A 21,159-nucleotide genomic window follows, 5' to 3' on the forward strand; every position below is an offset into this window, starting at 1 on the left:
ACTATGGATTTGTGTCAGTGGTGTTCTCAGCATGGACAGCTAGGAAATCAAAGTATCAGGTAACTCTGAAAAACACTGGAGATATACTACACCCTGCAACATTATTCAGCCAAGCATTGACTCCTTATGTAGAAACGGACCAACATATTCATCTGGTTAGCCTGGGAAGTTCCTTAGTGGTTAATAGATGGTAAAGCCATATTACGTAAACTGGAGAACTGTTCAAATGAATTTTTCTATGATTCGATTTTAGTAAATGCTTGGCTTATATGGACAAAAAAGGGCTGTGAACAGAGGAGTTTAAGAAACCCTGGTTTCACACACATATTAAACACAACTGCTTTGTGAAATGAATATACTCTATGATTGGACTTAGAGAGTCATGTTTGCACAGGAAAGGTATGAAGCAAAGCCCGAGGCTGCTGTATAGAGGTGCATGTCTTCATACATTACTATTTAAGAAGGATGTTAATGGCAACTCATAAATATATGTCATACAGGGACCGGCTATGCCACTTCCGACGCCATAACTGCCTTAACTGAGTTGCAGGATGTTGTTTTGGATTACCGTGGAGTGACCTTTGCCATTCTATCCAGAAGGCTGCTCTAGGGCGTGTGACAGGACTTCCCTAATCCCTCCCTGCCCTGTGCATACTGTATAAACAGTTCATTCCCCAGCAAGGTGAGCTCCTGGAGGCACAACTCAGGTTTGAGAAACTTCAGCACCCTACCAGTCCCTAGCACTGCGCTAAGCTGATCCAAGGGCTTTTGAAATATCTTCCAAAGCAGGAACTTACGTGTATACAATGGAGGAAGAAAATAACTCTATTTCTCTAAAAATCAAAACAAAAGCCGTCTAAAACCAGCCCCAGACAACGCCCACCGACAACAAACACCCGTGCAGACAGCCCGACAAAGCCGCTGTTGACCTACTTGAAGGCGATGATGTTGGGGTGCTTCAGCTTCCTCAGGTGCTTGATGTCCGTCTCATTTTGTTCTCTTACTTTCTTGATGGCCACCTCCTCTGCCCGGAATTTTCCCAGGAAGACAGCTCCCTGGGCCCCGCTGCCCAGCCACTGCAGCTCTGAGATCTCCTCGAACGGCACTTCCCAGGTATCTAGGCGTGGGAACGGGAAACAAGCTCAGAACTTGCAGAGACCATTCGATGGGCCATTCTGAAAGTTCCAACTTTACCCCGTTTGAAGTGACCCTCTCCTCTAATTCCCACCAAAAGATGTGACCTTCCTTTGAGCCTTGGTTCTTCTGTGTTGATAAATACGCATCTTTAACTGCTTCAATTCAAGTAGGTCTGAGCTCTTAGAGATTCCTCTAGGAACCCGGACTCTCCGCACCCTCTTCTCCCCAGGTTAAGCCTCCTATCCAGTCATCTTCTTCTGTCTCCACACTCTATCCTTACCCCACTGCGGGTGTCTTTTCATTCCTCTGAATGTCTTGTGTGGATAGATGCTCAATGAATCCTCTCTGAATACATTGTCAAAGGTATCCTCCCAACAACTTGGCTGTGCAAACACTTCTCAGTGTTTACCTTTTACTGAGCATGAGCCCTCAGTAGGGTATACTATAACCCTGACAGACTGTACCTAGGTCTTAATTACTTCCAAAATGAGCTTTTCTGAAAGTCACATGATCAACTGGAAGCTAAGTTAAATGCAAACTTGTAGAACAATAAAAGTCAGACAATTAAAGGGCTTCTTTAGACAGGCATGGATAAGAATTTGTCTAAGACTCTAAAGTTCAGTGATGCATTTCTATACAGATCTCCAAGTTAGGAGACAACTTAGTCTGAGAAGGACAAGCAGAGGCTCCAAGAACCAAATGTGTCTTATTATGGAAACAGATTTTAGTTGGTTCTCTGAGAGGCAGAGAAAAAGAAGTGCTTCTAAAACAAATTAAGGCTAGGCATGGTGATACATATCCATTAATCCAGCACTCTGGTGGCTGAGGCAGAAGGGCTGTTGAGAGTTAGATGCCAGCCTGGGCTACATAGTGAGTTCAAGGACAGCCAGGGCTGCAAAGCAAGACCTTGTCCCAAAAAACAAAACAAAAATTACAAATAAATAAACAAAGGGCTGGGGTGTAGCCCAGCCCTTTAGAGCACAGTCTATTGTATGTGGAGCTTTAGATTTGAACCTTAGCAGGACACACACACACACACCCCTCTCTGATATTGCCTTCTGGCCTCCACTTGCTCTATCCCCTAGGTACACACGCATACACTCATATAAAACAAACAAATAAAAATGTAATAAAATAAAAAATTAGGAAACAGACCACATTCACTGTAATGGAGTTTATAATCACTAAAAGTACAAAGAAGTTTAAAGCCAAAGGAATTGCTTAAAAACATTAGCACATTTAATAATTATATATTATCCAGCCATTAAAATTGTACTCATTGAAGGGGTCTGGGGTATATCTCAGTGCTAGAGCCTTTGTCTGGCATATGCAGGGCACAGGGTTCAATTCCCAGCGCTGTCTCAAATCAGAAAACAAATAAAAGATGCTGAAGAGTTACATTTCAGAAATGGAAAAACCTTCACAATATGAAGTAAGCATATACCTATTTTTTAAGGGCTGGAGGTCTCCACACCTTGAGCATGCCAATAGGGGACTCTAGCACTTAGCCGAATTCCCAGGTCCTTGTGTTTTCCCAGATAGGGTCTTAGTAAGCTGCTTATGCTAATCTTGAAATCACTATCATAGGCCAGGAAGACTGAATTGAGATCTTCCTGCATCAGGCTCCCAAGAATCTGGAATTACTAGCATGAGCCACCAACTGCTGTCTTGCGCGCGCAAGACACACACACACACACACACACACACACACACACACACACACACCCTTAGAAGCAGGTACAGCGGAGGGAGAAGTGGGTACCAGTTGCCCAGGTCCTGGTCCCCCAGGGTGGATTCTGCACCCTAACTGTAGACCTCAAGTTGTGAGGCAGAGACATTTATTTCTATTGTTTTTGAGATAGTGTCTCATTACATACTCAAGCTGATCTAGAACTCACTATGTAGACCAGGCTAGTCTTGAACTCATGATTCTCTTTCACTGGTCTTGTAAATGCAAGGATTAAACATGCATCACCATGTCCAGCCTGATACAGTCTTAAAATATTAATGATTATTATTCCTAAGATAAGGATGATAGGCTATTTAAATTTTGGTGGTGTGTGAGTCATTCTCTTTCAGACAGTAAATTATTTACAACATCACAGCATATATATTTCTTTACCTCGAGTGTAGGAACATATGTTGCACAATGATGAGAATTTAAGACTCAGTATTTTAAAATGAGAGATTATAAGCTTCTCAGACGTGGTTAGTCTCTCTCCTCAAAGTGTGAGGCTTCTGTGCCCTTACTCTAGACAAGATTTTTTTTTATTACAATCTAGGGCAGTCCTGTAATCTCAAGGGATAGCGTGGTGCTAGTTTGAATCAGTCTAGTGACCATCAGACTTGTTTAAATTTGAATTTTTTTGTTGTTTTTGTTTTTATAGGTGGCAGTCTCATTATGTTGTGTAGAATTGGCCTGAGTTCAAGTAATCCTCCTGCTTCAGCCTCTGAATAGTTGGACTATTCAGTACATGCTACTGCACCTGACTTTAGCCATCAGACGTTTTGATCCTATAAATTATCAGTAAAATATACCTAAACATCCTCATGGCGTCAGTTATTCATGTTATATATCTATACAGCTATGTTAAAGTACTAGATGTCTTCAAAGACTGTAAAAATAGAAACCTTAGCTTTTTTCCCCTGCCACTGCTGAGTTGCGCGGAGGCGGAGCCACGGGTGTGTTCAAGATTCGGCCTCACCCATAATCCTCAGCCATGGCCAAGGAAGGCATTGCGGCTGGAGGTGTAATGGACATCAACACTGCTCTTCAAGAGGTGCTGAAGACCGCCCTCATCCACGATGGCCTCGCATGTAGCATCCGCGAAGCTGCCGAAGCCTTTGACAAGCGCCAAGCCCACCTCTGTGTGCTTGCATCCAACTGTGATGAGCCTATGTATGTCAAGTTGGTGGAGGCACTTTGTGCTGAGCACCAAATCAACCTAATTAAGGTTGACGACAACAAGAAACTCGGGGAATGGGTAGGCCCCTGTAAAATTGATCGAGAGGGAACGCCACGGAAAGTAGCTGGTTGCAGCTGTGCAGTGGTTAAGGACTACGGCAGAGAATCCCAGGCCAAGGACATCATCGAAGAGTACTTCAAGTGCAAGAAATGAATAAATAAAAAATTTGGCTCAAAAAAAAAAATAGAAACCTTAAATGAGATCAAATAAATGGGAGCTCTATTGCTTCTTTCTACATGTGTACTCTATATACCATTAGGCTGGTTGACGACAGTCTATTTTGGCTTCAAGTAAAAAGGAACCCCCAAGTATGACTTTATTCTACTTGGAAAGGCTGCAGGACACTTAAATGGGGTGGTCACCTGACTTCACTGTTGGTCCACTCCTTAAGGATTACCCAGTTACTGGGAGCGGTGGAGGAAGTGTGGTCCAAGAAGACCCTTCCCAGTACACGCGTGCTCTAACTTACCTTGCTGCTGCAGTTTGTAATCCGTGGAATACGCCTTCCCGATGATGTTCCACACGGGCCTGAGGCACCCAAACAGTCCTTCGAGAAACCCACCGCCTCCGCTGCCTGACCGGCTGAACTGGATCTTGATGTCTTCAGTCCCATTAGTGTTCTCTCCATCCGCCGTGCTGCTGTTCCCTGGGGACACTGTCATCTCTGATTCATCCTGCTCCCTTAGCTGAAGAACGCTGTTCTCGAACTGGCCTCTGGAATCCTCACTTACACTGGTCAGCACTGCTGTAGAGATGGGGCTGCCCGTGATCTCCAGCAGCTCGGGCTGCATAGCCTTCTCCTGGGGGTCCTCGGGGAGCTTGGGTGAAGGGTGGTGTCCCATAGCTGCAAGTTCATTGTGTTCACTAGAGGTTTTGTTCTCAGTCAAGGTTAAGTGTGATGAGTAGGAGCAGCTCAGGGGCTCCTGAGGGTTGGCCATTGTGCCATGAGGGTAGCCCAGGTCCTGAGACGACACTCAGAGAATTATGGCGATAGATGTCTGATGCAAGAGGGGAGTCCAAACCCTGGAGGAAGAAAGAGAATGTGAGGCCACTCTTCCCTTAGTATTCAGACTGCACCACTTCTGTTTGTTTACAACCAAGACACTGAAGCAGGGCTGGAGAGATCAGACGCGCTTACTGCTCTTTCAGAGGACCTGGGTTTGGTTCCCAGCATTCACAGGACAGCTCACAACTGTCCATAACTCCAGTTCCAGGGAATCTAGTTAATGCTTACTTCTTCTGACTTCAGTGGGCTCCTGCATGCACATGGTGTACCACACATACATTCAGGCAAACACACATAAACATACACTCAGGCAAACACACATAAACATACACTCAGGCAAACACACATAGACGTAAAAATAAATACATACTGTTTAAGAAACCACAGAAACAATGAGGAGGTTGGGCAAGTTTATTACACATAATGGAATACAGTGCAGCAGGCAAAAATAATGCATTCACTACTGTGAGAAACTGTTCACGACATATTAATATAAAGAACGGTCAGGACAAGTATTTGACACAGGACTGACAAGGCATTTAAAGGGCACTGACCACATAGTCAAGAAGAGAGACTGGAAGGGCCCATCCAAAAACGAACAGTAGTTCCTAGCAGGCGGTTAGACTGAGAAGAGCCACGCAGTTGTGACTTCACAGTATCCCAGCATGCTCTACCCCCACTACCTCTTCTTTGAAGCCAGGTTATCATGTGACCCTCTGACGTCCATCTCCCTCTATTACCATTTTAATCAGAAAAAAAAAAACCATTGCCCTTATCACCAGGGAAAACAGCTTGTTCTGATATATTCATACACATGACATATAGGCTATTCTATGTGACAATCCATCTTTTCTCTTTGTTTTGGTGTCTGACATTGTCATCGCTTCTCCTTGGCAGCACTTGGTTCATAAACATCGTAGGTGCATGGCAAAGCAGTTCCTGAACAACGGTTGTTCTTGCCGTATTACACTCAGTCTCGGGCAATACAACAAAGTCCCAGCTTTCGAACTACTCTTTGCTCTGATCTATCTACTAGAAACGCTGCGGGAGGACGGAACCTCTGCAAACGAAGACTTGCTCTCGATTAGTCAGAGCGACAAAACTCAATCTCAGACTTGTTGAAAGTAGGATAAGACTCTTCAAGGAGGAAACAAATGAGAAACGGGCAAATGAGATAATGTGAAACTGAAAGACTTCTGCACAGCAGAAGAAACAACCTAACATTGTGAAGAGACAAGCCACAGAATGGGAGAAGGTATTTGTTAGCTATACATCGGGTAAGGGTTCATGGCTAGAATAGCTAAAGAACTTAGTTCAATAGCATTGAAAATAATCTGTCAAAATAGGCAGCAAGCTTAAGCAGACAGAGTTAGGACAGTTAAGACCTCTATGAGAAAATGCTTAACATCACATTAGCAGGTTTGTGTAAGCCAGAACCACAAGGGGACAGCAAGTGTGGGCAAGGGCTGACTGCCATCAGTGGACTGTGAATTAGCATTGTGATTGTGGGACATGGTATGGTGGCTCCGTAGAACTACCATGTGGCCCAGCAGTCTGCTACTGCACAGAGGACAGAAAATCAGTCTGTCAAGGAGACCGTTGCATCCTCACGTGTTGCAGCATTAGTCCCGAGACAGAGAGACCTTGGTCTCCATCAGTGGAGGAGTGGATAGAGAAGTGTGATCTATACACAAATATTGCATATGATGTACATTAAGCAGTCATAAAAGGATGATAAACTATCATTTGTGACAACATGGATGGAACCGGAAGCCACAGTGTGAGAAAAATAAACCAGTCTCATTGTAGTAAGTGCGACAGGCCTGAGCTCCCCATAGGAAGTGAGGGTGAGGGCTCACGGTGAATCGTGAGCTCGTCCATTGAGGTAGCCCACGAACAAGACAGAGATGTGATTCAATCAGTAGCCTACAAAATGAGTCAAATGAGAGAGAGAGAGAGGCAGGGGCGAGAGAAGAGAGAGAGGCACTCAGGTGACCCTGACTGGATGAGCAGTATTTGATAGCCTCTCCTATTAGACTGCTCACCAGTTTTGTCCATGGTGTCTTGGGCACCTGAGATGGCTTAGCAAGCAAAGGCGCCTGCCACCAAGCCCGACAGACGACCTGACTCTATCTCAGGAGCTATATGATGGACAAAGGAAACTAACTTCCCCAAGGTTTCCGCTGACCTCCACACATCTACTGTGGTGCATGAACACCATGTGAACACTCACATACGTACACACACACACACACACACACACACACACACACACACATCAACACAATAAAAAAAGGATGATTAATTCAATAAAGATGACCTCAGTCTCGGTTCAGTTACTGATATAAACCCAATAAAATGCCACTAACCTAGGTGGAAGTGTGTTTGTCTCCCTCTCTTGGGAAGGCCACTTGGGAGCTAGTTGTAACATGAGGGCCGGCTTGTTGGGGTTTTTGTCTCACCCAGTACCCCACAGCCGGCATACCCCAAGGAAAATCATACACAGGACTCCATAAGATTATAAGTCTCACTTTTTTCCCCTTTTATTGAAATTTTTTCATTTAATATATTCTGATTACTGTTTCTTCTCCATCCATTCCTTCCAGTTCCTCCCCACCTCCCCTCCCATCCAGATTCATGCCCTTTCTGTGTCTAGTCAGAAAACAAACAGGCACCTAAGGAATAATAGGAAAATACAATACAATAAAGTATATCAAAAAACAAATTGGAAGATGACAAAAAACAAATAACAATCTCTCTTTGATAAATTTACTTTCATTTCCCTCACTCTTTTCTCCCAAGTCTTTATTCCTCATCACGTTAACACAAGACGATGTGAACTTGAAAGCCACTGGATGAGGGGTCTCTGGCTGAAGCAGGACAGAAAGCAGGAGAAAATATGGGAACTAAAGAAGGAAAAGGAGCTGGGATCCAGCTGAGGCCTCTTCCAGCAAAGAAGCAAGAGTTCCAGTGTGATTACCAGCTGTGCAAAGCCCTGCTCCCTTCTCAGTCACTAGCCTGAAACTTCTAGGAAGCTCCACAGGAAGCTCCCGACAGAGAGAGGGCACCGCTAAGCCTGTGCCCACCCACCGCTCCTGATTTCACCTTTATGTGCCACTCACAGCATTCTGGAGCTGCTTCCGTTATCCCTCTTAACAAAAGAGAGAAGAGAAAGGTCTCTCAGCAGCCCTGCGAGATGTAACTTGAGAGCCCCCAAAATGTTATATATGGGTAATATCAAGGCAATTAATTACTTCCCCCTACTCACCCTTGGGAAGTTACATACCCGCATTTGGATGCATCTTTTTTCCGAGTGCCTCTTTCAACAACTCTTGTACCAAAACAGCTCCACCAAAGTCTCCAACCATGCCCCACTTCCCTGGCTAATCTGTCTTCATTGTCAAAGCGACCAACCCGGGTTAGGCCTGACTTAAGGTCTCTAAAAGTCTAGAGAATTCCCTGGGCTGCTGAGAGTGAGCAGGTGGGACCGTGTCTGTCCCTTCAGTGCTGACATGGTGACTGTTCACCACCCTGCACCCTGGGATCCTCAGTAAAGCTCACTGGGGCCAAGAAAGACCCTATTGCCCTTAAAGATGCAGCAACAACTGGTACCAGATGGTCTCAGGCACATGCAGAACCCAAACTGGAAAAGGCTGTAAGAATCATGAGGAGCTGGGCAGTGGTGGCACATGCCTTTAATCCCAGCACTTGGGAGGCAGAGGCAGGTGGATCTCTGTGAGTTCGAGGCCAGCCTGGTCTACAAGAGCTAATTCCAGGACAAAAAAAAAAAAAACAGACTCCAAAGATCAATGAGATGGTGCTTGTCATAAATCAAGTAAGTGCTCTCCCAGAAGAAAGAGGCCATTTGGGGACAGAGGCCCGAAGGTGTTAAACTTTCATCCCTGTGAAGGAAGAGCAGGAATTCAACAGCTGGGCAAGCATAAGCAATGAGAGGAGGAGAGGGGACCTGTCTGTGGGTGAGAACAGAAGTTCCTGGAGAGCAGCTGGTTCTACAGAGGCTGATTGACAGGCCAGACTTCAGTGACCAGAAAGGCTGGAAGGCGGCGGGTGACGGGCACTGCACAGTCTATGCCGTGAGACTCACTCGCACTTCACTCTGCAGGAAGGAATCCGCACACTGCTAGTGGTTGGCTCCCTCTGTACTAACCTTCACTCTAGACGGCTCCTAGAGTGTCTGTTCAGAACAAGTATGACTCTGAGGCCTAGGTGTTTCCACTACTCCAGAGAGGCTAAGGAGAAAGGCATCAACATGGTAAACCTGAGACAAGACCCCTGCCTGACTGAACTGGAAGGCCGACCTACTGCCTTTGTCTTTCCTTGCTATCTAATCTGCTGACTGAAGAAGGCATGAAGACAGATCTTCAGGATGCTAATGCAGTCTTCTCTGCTGACTGTTGGGTCTTGAAATAAAATGCAGCCTAAAGATTCAACCCCTGGCCTTTCCTGCGTGATGGGCAACAGGGCTCATTACACAGCCAAATTATCTTGGGTCATCTTCGGCCCCCATAATAGCCATTTATTGTCCATCTCTGTGTGTGATCTAACATTTTTGTGACTGACAGGTAAATCCTTTGGAAAGTGTGAACAGACCTCAAAGCTTAGAATGCTGTTGGGTAATATCCAAGGCCTACAGCAGAGATTTCCTGATAGTTTTCATATGTCATCAACGGTCTCAGTTGAACAGGGAGTTTAGGGTGATATAAGTCTGTTCCTAGACCATGGTCACTCATAGTTGGCTCCAAAACAAACTATATCTTGTCCTCTTTGAGGAGAGAGCTGTTTCTTGCATTCACAGAGAAAACTATGAATCAAGACATGTATGAAAGACTATGGCGTAGATGAGAAATTGCAAGTGACTGGAATGTAGTTATATTATGTGCACAGAGAGGGATGCAGGAGGCTGGGATATAGGTTGCACTATATGCACAAAGAGAGATGCAGGAGGCTGGGATGTAGGTTACATTATGTGCACAGAGAGAGATGCAGGAAGTTGGGATGTAGGTTACATTATGTGCACAGAGAGAGATGCAAATGGGCAGATAGGGATTAGAATGTAGGGAGGTCTGGATTTTAACATGGAGGTGATGAGTGTCTCTGTATTACCCTCTGTTGGAGGACTGTGGATAAAAATTGGCTTTTTAATTATTTTCTCAGTCTTCTACTGAGGCCAAAATTTTAATCCCCTTTAAACTTTCCATCACCTTCTATCTGTGAACGAGTGAAAATATCCTATCCTCTGAACTCTCATCCATCCATCCATCCATCCATCTATCCATCCACCCATCCATCCATCCATCCATCCATCCATCCATCCAGCCAGCCAGCCAGCCAGCCAGCCAGCCAGCCATCCATATACTTATTGAGCTATCACATGCTATGCTGCATATTAGGCATTAATGAACGGTATATGGGTTCCTACCCTTATAACTTAGAGGGCAAGATAAATAAATAATAGCAACATGGTGGGATACTCTACACAGATACACACATTGTGCGGTGGGAGCTCAGAGAAAGGACAACATCAGATGTATCCAGAGATGCCATGGAAACAGTTGTTTATCAGGAAAAAAGCTCAGCATTCTAGGGGGTGGCAGGGAGACATGAGGGACAACTCTTAGAAAAAGAAGGTCAAGATCAGACTTTGGTGGACCTATGTGACAAGCTAAACCTTTGGGATGCTACCCATACGACAAGAGAGAGCCACTAAGGAATTTAAGCATAGATGTGAAACAGTCAAACTTGTAAATTAAAATCACATTAAGGGAAGTAAAAGGTGACTTGGAAGAGAAAGATTGAAGGTCTGGTTAGGAGGCAGAGTTCAAAAAGAGAATGGGGGCCTGAACCAAGCAGTAGTAATAGCAATGAAGGGAAGGGCACCATGGATCACTTAAAAAAAAAAAAACCAACCAAAAAAACTGCTGTCTGTATGTGGATATGTGTGCTGGGGTTTCCATGTGGGCAGGTGAGCATTTGTGCATGTGCACATGTATGAAAGTCAAAGAACAATTTTGGGAGTCATCCCTCAGGCACTACCTTCCTTGCCTTTTGAGACAGGGTCTCTTGCTGGCAACTCAGTCTGGGAATTAGGCTAAATGCCTGACCAGCAAGCTCCAGGGATCTGTGTCTCTCTGCCTTCCCGGGACTGGGATTACAAGCATGTGCCACCAGTCCTGGCTTTTTACAGGGATTCTGGTGATCGAACCCCAGTCTTAAAGTTAGAGTGGCAAGCACTTTACTGAATGTGCTGCCTCATCAGCCCCAAGTGGCTAATTCTGATTGTCCCTTGATTGTGTTGCTGACACTTAGTACTTAGTGATACACATTTGGGGATCTCTAGAGAAGTCTGACTAAGAAGAAAGCCCATTCCTGAATGTGGGTATTACCATCCCATGGGCTGACGTAAGCAGGCGAGCATCAGCACCCCCCTTCCTCTGCTTCCTGATGTGCCCACATGTGAGCCAGGAGTCGTCCATCACACAGACACAGGCTGGTCCTGCCATCAGAGCTTCCCAGCCAAGAGAGAGTATTAATCCTCCATCATGAACCCAAATAAACCTTTCTTCCCTTTAATTACCTTTTCTCAGGTTTTTGATACAACAGTGGAAAAAGCTACTAATGGAGACAGGATAGAGGGAAAGAGGCAGAACTGGAATTAGACCTTAGATGCAAAGAATGTGGGGGGAAAATTAAAACATATAAAAGAACCATGTAGAAAACTATAAGATACCATAAAAAGACCAAATCTTTGAATCATAGGCATAGATGAATGAGAAGAATCCCAAGACAATGGCATGGACCAGATATTCAAAAGACCATAGAAGAGAATTTCCCCAAATTAAGAAAAGATATAGGACTGGAGAGAGGGTTCAGCTGAGGGCCTGGGTTCCATTCCCAGCATCCACAAGTTCATGGCCATCTGTAACTCACATAAATAAATCTTTAGACAATTAAGTAAAAAATAAAACACGTGTACTTTTAACCAGGATATGCCGTATGAGAAAAGAAATCATTTTTTTAATAAAAGTGAGGAAAAAGAAAAGATATAATCATAAAGGTACAAGAAGCACACAGAACTCCAAATACATAGGATCAGAAAAAAAAAATTCCCCTTCCTTCCTGCTTCTGGATGTCGCTCAGGACATGTACTCAACTATGTTCATAGCAGCATTATTTGTAATAGCCAGAACCTGGAAACAACCTAAATGCCCCTTAACCGAAGAATGGATAAAGAACATGCGGTACATTTACACAATGGAGTACTACTTAGCGGTTATACATAATGACATCTTAAAATTTGCAGGCAAATGGATGGATCTAGAAAAAAGATCAAGTGAGGCAAACCAGATCCAGAAAGACAAATATAATATGTACTCACTCATAAGTGGCCTTTAGACATAAAGAAAAATTTGCTTTTTTTCTTTGCTTTATGTCCACAATCTACAACCCCAGAGACTAATCCCAGCCCACAATCCACAACCCTGGCCTATAATCCACAATCCCAGAGAACCTAGAAAACAAAGAGGACCCTAGGAAAAACATACATGGATCTAAATAGGAAGGAGAAAAAGACAAGACCTCCTAAGTAATCTCCTAAGTAAATGAGCATGGGGTTATGGGAAATGGTAGAAGGGGAGAGAGGAGGAAGGAAGGGGGGCAGAGAAGAATGTATAGCACAATAAAAACAATAAAAAAAAACCATTCATGAGATGGATCTAATTGAAAAAAAGACTTGTCCCAATGACCCATCTCTGCCAGCCAGCCCCATGTCACAAAGTTCCACAGCCTTCCCCAAACAGGACTCAATGTCCTGCACATGAATTTGTAATGGGACATTTTATAGTCAAATAATAAAAAAACACCATTGCATATCATAGTCCAAACACCCAAAATTCAATTCAGAACAAAAACAGGGTGCTGAAAGTTGTAAGAGAAAAACCACAAGTCACACATAAAGGGAAATCCATCATAATCACAGGTGGTTGGTTGATGGAATTTTAAAAGTCAGACATGCCTCGAGTGACATACTCCAAGTTCTAGAAGACCACGGATGCTAACCCGGACTACTACTATACCTACCAAAGCTCTCTGCTACAGTTGAAGAGAAAGAAAAACTTTCCATGATAGAAGCAGCCTCAAAAAATTCGTCTGTACCCGCCAGTCCTACAGAGAATACTAAGAGCAACACCAGACTGAAGAGAAGAATAAGCCTAGCCAAGAGGCTACAGAAAGAAAATAAATGAAGCTGAAACACAAAATAAGCCAAGAACACAAAAGACAACAATCAGCACACATCTTCCAAGAATAAATTTTAAAAATTAATTATTTTATTTTTTAAAATAAAAAAAAAATTGCCTGCAACTCCTCAATCAAAAGGCATCAGAATTAAATGAGATAATACATCAAATGAACCTAACAGCTGCAGAATATTACCCAAACATGAAAAATATAAATTATACCCAACAGCTCATAGAAGATTCTTTAAAACAGACCACATCTTAAGGTACAAAACAAAAACTTAAAAATTTAGTAAAAGAGAAACAACGCCATGTTTCTTTCTGACAGTGGTGCTACGGAGCTAGAGACCAACAGCATACAGCTCTCCAGTGGACACACAGACCACAGAGACTGAACAGCTCGTCACCGAGTGAGGAATGGGTCAACAGCAGACAGCTCTCCAGTGGACACACAGACCACAGAGGCTGAACAGCTTGTCACCGAGTGAGGAATGGGTCAGAGGTCTAGAAAGAAGATGGAAAATTCCTGGACTCAGATGACAATGAAAGCAACACAGCAGAACTCCAGGTCACACTGAAAACAGCCCTAGGAGGGAAACCTACATAGCTCTGGAGTCTACAGTAAAGATCAGGAAGGGCACATGTAAGTGACGTAATGATGCAGCTCAAAAACTCGAAGAAACAAGAACGAAGTGGAATTCAGTGTTTGGAAAGATGCTAGGAGACCCAAGCCTGAGTCTGTGTAGTCACAGCCATCGCACATCTGGCAAAGGTGCCGAAAACACACCTGAGAAAAAGCAGAATTTTTAATAAACGGTACAGGGAAAACTCGTTATCTACATACAGTAGGATAAAGTCACACCCGTATGGTACAGGGAAAACTCGTTATCTACACACAGTAGGATGAAGTCACAACCGTATGGTACAGGGAAAACTCGTTATCTACACACAGTAGGATGAAGTCACACCCGTATGTAGCACCTGTTACAAACATCAACTCCAGATGGAGCAGAGGCCTCCATGTGAGCGGCCAGAGGACACAGGTGGAGAGAAGGACTCTTTCTCAAGAGGACTCCACTCTCGCAACAGTCAAGTCCAGCAACTGAATATGGAACCTCATAAAACTAAAACATCCCATACAACAAGAAACAAAGCAACAAACGAAGAGGAAGTCCCCAGAGAAGGAGAAAATCTTTGCCATCTCTGCTCTGGAAGTGGGACCAGGATCCATCCCTGGTGCGTGAGCTGGCTTTTTGGATCCCATGCCCTCTGGTGGAATGAATGCCTTGCTCAGCCTTGATGCAGGGGAGGAGGAGCTTAGTCCTGCCTCAACTCAATGTGTCAGGCTTTGTTGACTCCCATGGGAGGCCTTATCCTTTCGGAGAAGTGGATGGAGGGTGGGTTGGTGAGGGGGGGAAGTAGGGGAAGACAGTGGGAGGGGTGGGAAGATGGAGGGAGGGTTGGTGTGTAAAATAAATAAAAAATTAAAACAAAACCAAACCAACCAACAAACAAAAAATGTTATATAAGTATATGTGTATACATATATAAATAATTTAAATGAAGTTATGCCACTGGGATGCTAATGAGTCCCTAAGAGCCACAGACTAATAAAATCCCAGTGTCAGCCATGAAAGTTCTCCCTTTGGTCGTTGGTCCGAGGAGTCCAAGAGACTCCCAGACTCCGTAGGCTTTTGCCATTGCCCTTGATTGCCAGAGCATGAATGTTAGACTCCATTCCTGAATACTCCATACTCTCTGGACACTGGAGTTGGAGGAATCTAGGTGGACATTCAAGGATTGAAGTTCTCGATGCAAATCAAGCCTCGTCTCAGAGGCAAGGCTGGGATGAGCCTTCCCTTTTCCCCTTGGTTCCTTCGATTAGCCTGGCTGGTTGTTAGACAGAGAAATAAACAGCCACAATACTACCAGAACAGACGCCAAAGGAAACAGTAGCTCAGATCTACTCCAGCTGAATCGAAGGTGTGCTGAGGAGGCCCAGGACCACCCACGGGGGTGAGCTTGCAGCTCTCCACAGCAGCACTGGCCGCTTTGCGAGGTTCAGCACTCTCTCTCAGTGGACAGACCCGAAGCCAGCCTCACTGTGTGCGCTGGCCTAACAGGTGTCCCTTGTGCTCCTAGAGAATGCCAGTGCCAACAGGAAGCCACAAAGGCAGGGAAATTGACAGGCACAAACAAAGGGGAGGAAAAACTATCACCCATGACTATATTCAAATGCGATCAGAGCTATATTTTAGAAGAGTGTAGGAAGATAAAAATATCTAAATTCTACCTGTTTGCGTGTCCGCCCACCCACTGCCGCTGCACAGGGAAGAGTCAGCAAGCAGAAGTCGATGGGAAGCCGCAACCCTCTCTCCCTCTCACTGTCCTGTCATTTGCTCTTTTAGTGGGGAATCAGTGTCCCTCTCGCTGTCCAAATTTGGTTCAGGCACTTTCTTGGGAGCCAACTGCTTTGTTGTTTTTATTCATGAAAAATCAACACTATTATTTATTAACAGGAAAGGGGATAAGGCAAGATTTTCAATACATTGACAGGCAAATGGAAAAGATGCGGAAAGCCAGAGAGGCAGAGCAGGGAGGGGCTGTGAGCTGTCGCCACCTTCAGGTTCCGTCCGCAGGAGCACACGTGGTGCCCTTCCCTGCCTTGGGACACACTTCCACCCTGTGAAATTTTCGGCCTCAAAAGAAAGAAGCGGTTTGTACACAAAATGAGTAGGCCAGGGTTAGACAGCACAGCTGCACACTTGGCAGGCAGCTGCCAATTTCTGGAAATTACCTTGGCTTTGTGCCAACATCCCAGGATGCAAGGGTAGAGAGACAGAAGAAAAAGGCAAGGTGGTCAAATGGACGTCCTAGGTCACACAAAGACGATAATGCTGTTAATTAAGCTCAGAATTTCACTTTTATTTAGTGAGTAGAAATAAATCAAAGTTCTAGGAAATTCAGCCCCACAAATAAAGTCTTCAAAGTTGGACATAAATGTAAACAAATATGATCACAATTGAACAAAAAATTAACTGAACATTATTTTTGAGAGCTATTGATGAGTGATGAGCTCTTTCCAACTAATCTCCTGGCATTGTCTTATGTATGTATGTATGTATGCATGTATCCCCCTCCTTTTCTTCTTTAGACAGGGTCTCACTATGTAGCTCTGGCTGTCCTAGAACTCACCATATAGATCAGGCTAGCCTCTAATTCACAGAAAGCCCCCTGCCTTGGCCTCCCCAGTGTGGGATTAAAAGCATAAACCACCATATCCAGCTCCATGAATTTCATACTGATATCAGGATCATAACAGTGTAAGACAGAAGGCTGGGAGGAAGAGAGACCTGGATTCATATTTATTCGCCACCGTTTTCTTTTTCTGGCAAGCTTGGGTGGAGTTTTTGTTGTCTGATGAGCTGGTTGGCATGTTTGTATTTGTTCAGGCAGCTCAGGCTGGCCTAGAATTCACAGGCCTCTGGCTTCAGTCTCTGGGATGCTGGGCTTCTAGAAATACACCACTATGCCTGGCTAACCAAATCTAAAATAAAAAAGATACATACTCAACAGACATATAAAATCAAGGGGAATAAAGGAAAAACCAGGGAACACTAGTAAGATTATTATTTTTTTAAATATTTATTTATTTATTATGTATACAATATTCTTGTCTGTGTGTCTGCCTGCAGGCCAGAAGAGGGCATCAGATCTCATTTCAGATGGTTGTGAGCCACCATGTGGTTGCTGGGAATTGAACTTAGGACCTTTGGAAGAGCAGGCAATGCTCTTAACCACTGAGTCATCTCTCCAGCCCCCAGATTATTTTTTAAAAAATGAAAAAAACTATGAAGAAGAAAAGCCAAGATCAATCCATTGCTGGAGAGGAGTAGTGAGGCGGGCTTATGAAATGCTCCTGAACTGACAAGGGAGACAGAGAGCCAGCAGCTCAGAGGCCAGAGGAGAGACACAGGAAAGAGGAAACCCAGATACTTGTAACTTCTCTCCATATTTAATTTCCTTTGTCTTTAACTACGGCAGCTATTTTTATACTCTAGGTTTTAATAAATCACAAAATGCAAGCAAGTTTAAAGCAGCTATGATAGTTGAGAGAATATTAACATCCAGTCGTTCTGATATTTGAGAGGAGAAAAAATAATTCCCATAGTTTTATCTTTGATATGTTTTAAATTAGATTCTTTTATTAATTTAAGAACATATCTCTAGGAAAACACTGCTCATGGGAGAAGACAATTAGATATATTTAGCATCGCTATGGAACACGTGAGCTCTGGGCTCAAGCTTTCTGGGCACTCACGCGTCTTGGTGCCTGTGCTTCTGTGTAAGGCTCTAAGGAGGGCTAAAGACGGCAACACAGCAGCCTGGCTTGCACGTGGTGCCGAATCAATAAATTGTTATTTATACTTTAATTCATAAGTGCTGAAGTCTAAAATAAGGAAGGGTGCATATGTGTGTGTGCCTGTGTTTATGCGAGTGTCTGTGTGCGTAAGAATGGCCTCAAATATAGAATGCTCTGTCTCTGCCTATTTCATGCTGAGACAGAGCGGATTGTCTCTGGGCATGGGATTGCGACCACCATGCCCAGTGAGAATTGCTTATTTATCTAAATAATTAAGAATGAGCTCAGACGAGACCATGGGTTTCCTAAAATCATATTTCCTTCATTGTGTGTGCCCATGCTCACACCCACAGGCCACAGGGACTGTGTGGATGGCAGAGGGCAGCTTGCTGGAGCTCAGTCTTTTCTTCCGTCATGTGAGTCCTGGGCATTGCCACCTTGCCATCCCAAGAATATGAATTTGAAAACAAAATTGTCTTTAAGTCACCGGAGAAAAGAACCTTGAGGTGGCCACAGAGAACGATGTTTGCATTTTAAAGTGAAAAGACCATTTGTTCCCAGACAGTTCCGCAGATCCAACTCGCAGAAACAAGTGCTGAGCTACTGCAGGGTTCACGGACCCTGGACCTGGGACCACGCTGACCATTCCTGGAGTCTCTATGCCTTATTTAGTTTGAAAAAGGAGACAATTTGAAGAATTATAAATGTTGAAAGATTAATAACTCCCTTAGTGGGGTACAGTGGGGTTAGCACAGATATGCAATCTGATGATAAGAATAAAAACACTTAACCGTTTCTAATAAATGCCATGTTGTCGATATGTACTATGGCACGCATTTCTTTGCAGACTAAGTGTGTTTCTCAAGAAGGAACTGCAATCTAGTCAGACTGATCCACTCTCCAAATGTACTAGTGAAGGTAGCTTTGGGGGCTCTACATAATCACTTTTCTGAATTCAAATTACCACTGTCTATGTGATAAATGAGTAGCCATAGCAGGCGCTGTCATTTACATTTCCAGAGGGCCCAACAGCAATCTACTGTCAAAGACGCACTGGCCAAAGCTGGAAACGCAAGCTGCAGAGCTGAGTCCACGCTGCCAAGGCATCTCTGGACCTTTTGGTTTGTAGAGAAAACTGAAACTGGTGTCAGTCACTGACTCTATAGATGTGGGTGTTCATTAGGAAATGTCCTCTTCTGCCTTAGTGGATGTATGGGGAAAATACCATTGACCCCGATGCTGGTCATGGCTATGAAGTCACATGCTGGTTCTAGGGAGGTGGTGGATAACGTGCTGCTTAGCAACAACTGTCTGGGCATCCTTTCCCAGGGTCTAACTGGATAAGTGCAGTCATCATCTCCCATCAGGAAAAGTTCTCTTTGCAAAAGATGGAAACCATTAAATAAAAAAAACACAACCAATCAAAATGCAGAATTGTAGGGGCCTGTTCCAACTGACACCCCTACAACAAAACTCCTGCTGTAAGGCTCAGGGGTCAACAGGGATTTTGCTGTGAGATTGTGTCTCCTACAGAAGTCAGAAGCTACACCCATAAAGTTTCAACATTACTGCCTATGGTTGTTTGAATGTACTTGGTCCCCATAAACTCATAGCAAGTGACACTACTAACAGGTGTGGCCATGTTGGAGGAAGTGTGTCACCGTGGGGTGGGCTTTGAGGTCTCCTTTGCTCAAGCTTCACTCAGTGTGACAGTCAGATCACTTCCTGTTGACCATGGGATCAAGATGCAGCTCCTTCTCCACTCGCAGCTCCTTCTCCAGCACCACGTCTGCCTGCATGCTGCCATGTCCCAGTGTGATGATAATGAACTAAACCTCTGAACTGTAATCCACCCAGTTAAATGTCTTTCTTTATAAGAGTTGCCGTGGTCATGGTGTCTCTTTACAGCAATGGAAACCCTAAGACACTGTCTAAACATGGCCTGAACAAGGACGACACCACTAGACAAGCCAACACGGAAGGGCGAAAGCCCAAGAGGCTAAACCCTCGAAAAAGAGCTCCATGCAACTAAGCGGTTCTGAGATGGGGAGAAACAGTCCTCCTCGGGGAAGAGCACACCAATTGGTTATCCAATGCCAAATGCTCAGCTCTGAAAACACTCACACAAGTATCATTATACAGACTGAGCAGGTTGTGTTTATGCATTTAGGAGTGTGTGTATACGTGTGTGAATGTGTGTGTATACATGCGCGAGTGTGTTCGTTTGTGTGTGGCAGCAAGGAAGGAAAAGGAGGCCATAAACTTGAAAGAGAGCGAGGGTCAGGATGAATGGGGGGATCTGAAAGGAGGAGAATGGAAGGGGGAAATTGCATAATTCTATTATAATCTCAAAAATATTTTATAAAGCACTGTCTGGCACTACTATTAAGAGCAGCATGACTCCGAGCAGGCGATAAAGGAGGGAAATTGCACTAGCACACTTCTCTCACCAAGCCACTGCCAGGCATTCTGACTGCTCAGTGAGGAAGCGCAGCCTGACGCAGGTAGGAAGGTGAATGCAGGCCACGTGCTCTTGCATTGTACCAGGCGGTACTAATGTCAGAGTGCACACTAACATACAGGGCCTCATGGGAACACACGGTAATGGAGCCAGCGGAACCAGCGATGGGTCTGCACTGCTACTGGGCATTCCCCAACACACTCGGCCCACAGGATGCTGTCAAAGGGCCTTCCGCCACCTTTGCTAGCTCACTGGCTTCTGTCAATTGGAAATGCTGAAATTATAGACTGTTGACAGACTTGCCATGACTTTTGTTTTTCAGGAGAAACCATTAATTCTAATAGATGTGCAAATTCACAAAGTGTAGATTCAAGTCTTATTATCTCTGTACCTTGATTCCCCCGGCCTTCCTAGCTATTTAGCTCAGCAGCAAATACAGGCCCAGATATAATGGGAGGTTTCACTTCATGGAGAGAAACACATGGGAATATAAGAAACTTATTTTTGGGCTGGAGAGGTGGTTCAGCGGTTAAGAGCACTGGCTGCTCTTCCAGAGGTCCTGAGTTCAATTCCCAGCACCCACATGGTGGCTCATGACCATCTACAATGGGATCTGACGCCCTCTTCTGGTGTGCAGATGTACATGCAAGAGCACTCACACATAAAATTAAATAAAGTTTAAAAAATAAAAGAAAACAGAAACTTATTATTTGTGTATTACATGTTAATAATATATTAATAACAACTGTGGGGGGATGTAGCTTAGTGAGTGCTTGTCCAGCATGTCCAAGGCTCTGGGTTCAGTCTCAAGCATCACAAATAAAGAAAAAGAAAAAGAAAAAAAATAATAACAGAAGCTAACTGAGGTTCATGCCTCTGACGGCTTTACACATTTTCCCTGGTTACTCCCGTCCTCAGGAGACCCTTCAGGCCAAGGACTCTTGTTATTCCTAGCAACACTTGATGAGAAA

General features: G+C 44.3%; 1 protein-coding gene and 1 pseudogene across 4 annotated transcripts in view; one reads left to right on the top strand and one right to left on the bottom strand.

Annotated features, from left to right (window-relative positions):
- Map3k13 (mitogen-activated protein kinase kinase kinase 13) overlaps window positions 1-21,159 on the bottom strand; it is a 161,515-nt gene that overhangs the window by 45,784 nt on the left and 94,572 nt on the right. For all 4 annotated transcript variants that reach the window (XM_048453824.3, XM_048453825.3, XM_048453826.3 and 1 more), the window contains 2 exons: window positions 4,573-5,126; window positions 934-1,117 (listed from right to left, as the gene is read on the bottom strand). In XM_048453824.3, the coding sequence (XP_048309781.3) occupies window positions 934-1,117; window positions 4,573-5,041 (653 nt within the window). In that variant the 5' untranslated portion in view covers window positions 5,042-5,126. The remainder of the gene's footprint in view (window positions 1-933; window positions 1,118-4,572; window positions 5,127-21,159) is intronic.
- On the top strand, window positions 3,802-4,279 carry LOC125412913 (small ribosomal subunit protein eS12 pseudogene; annotated as a pseudogene).

Source organism: Myodes glareolus, chromosome 2 (genome assembly GCF_982192425.1).
Source record: "Myodes glareolus chromosome 2, mMyoGla1.1, whole genome shotgun sequence".
NCBI lineage: Eukaryota > Metazoa > Chordata > Mammalia > Rodentia > Cricetidae > Myodes > Myodes glareolus.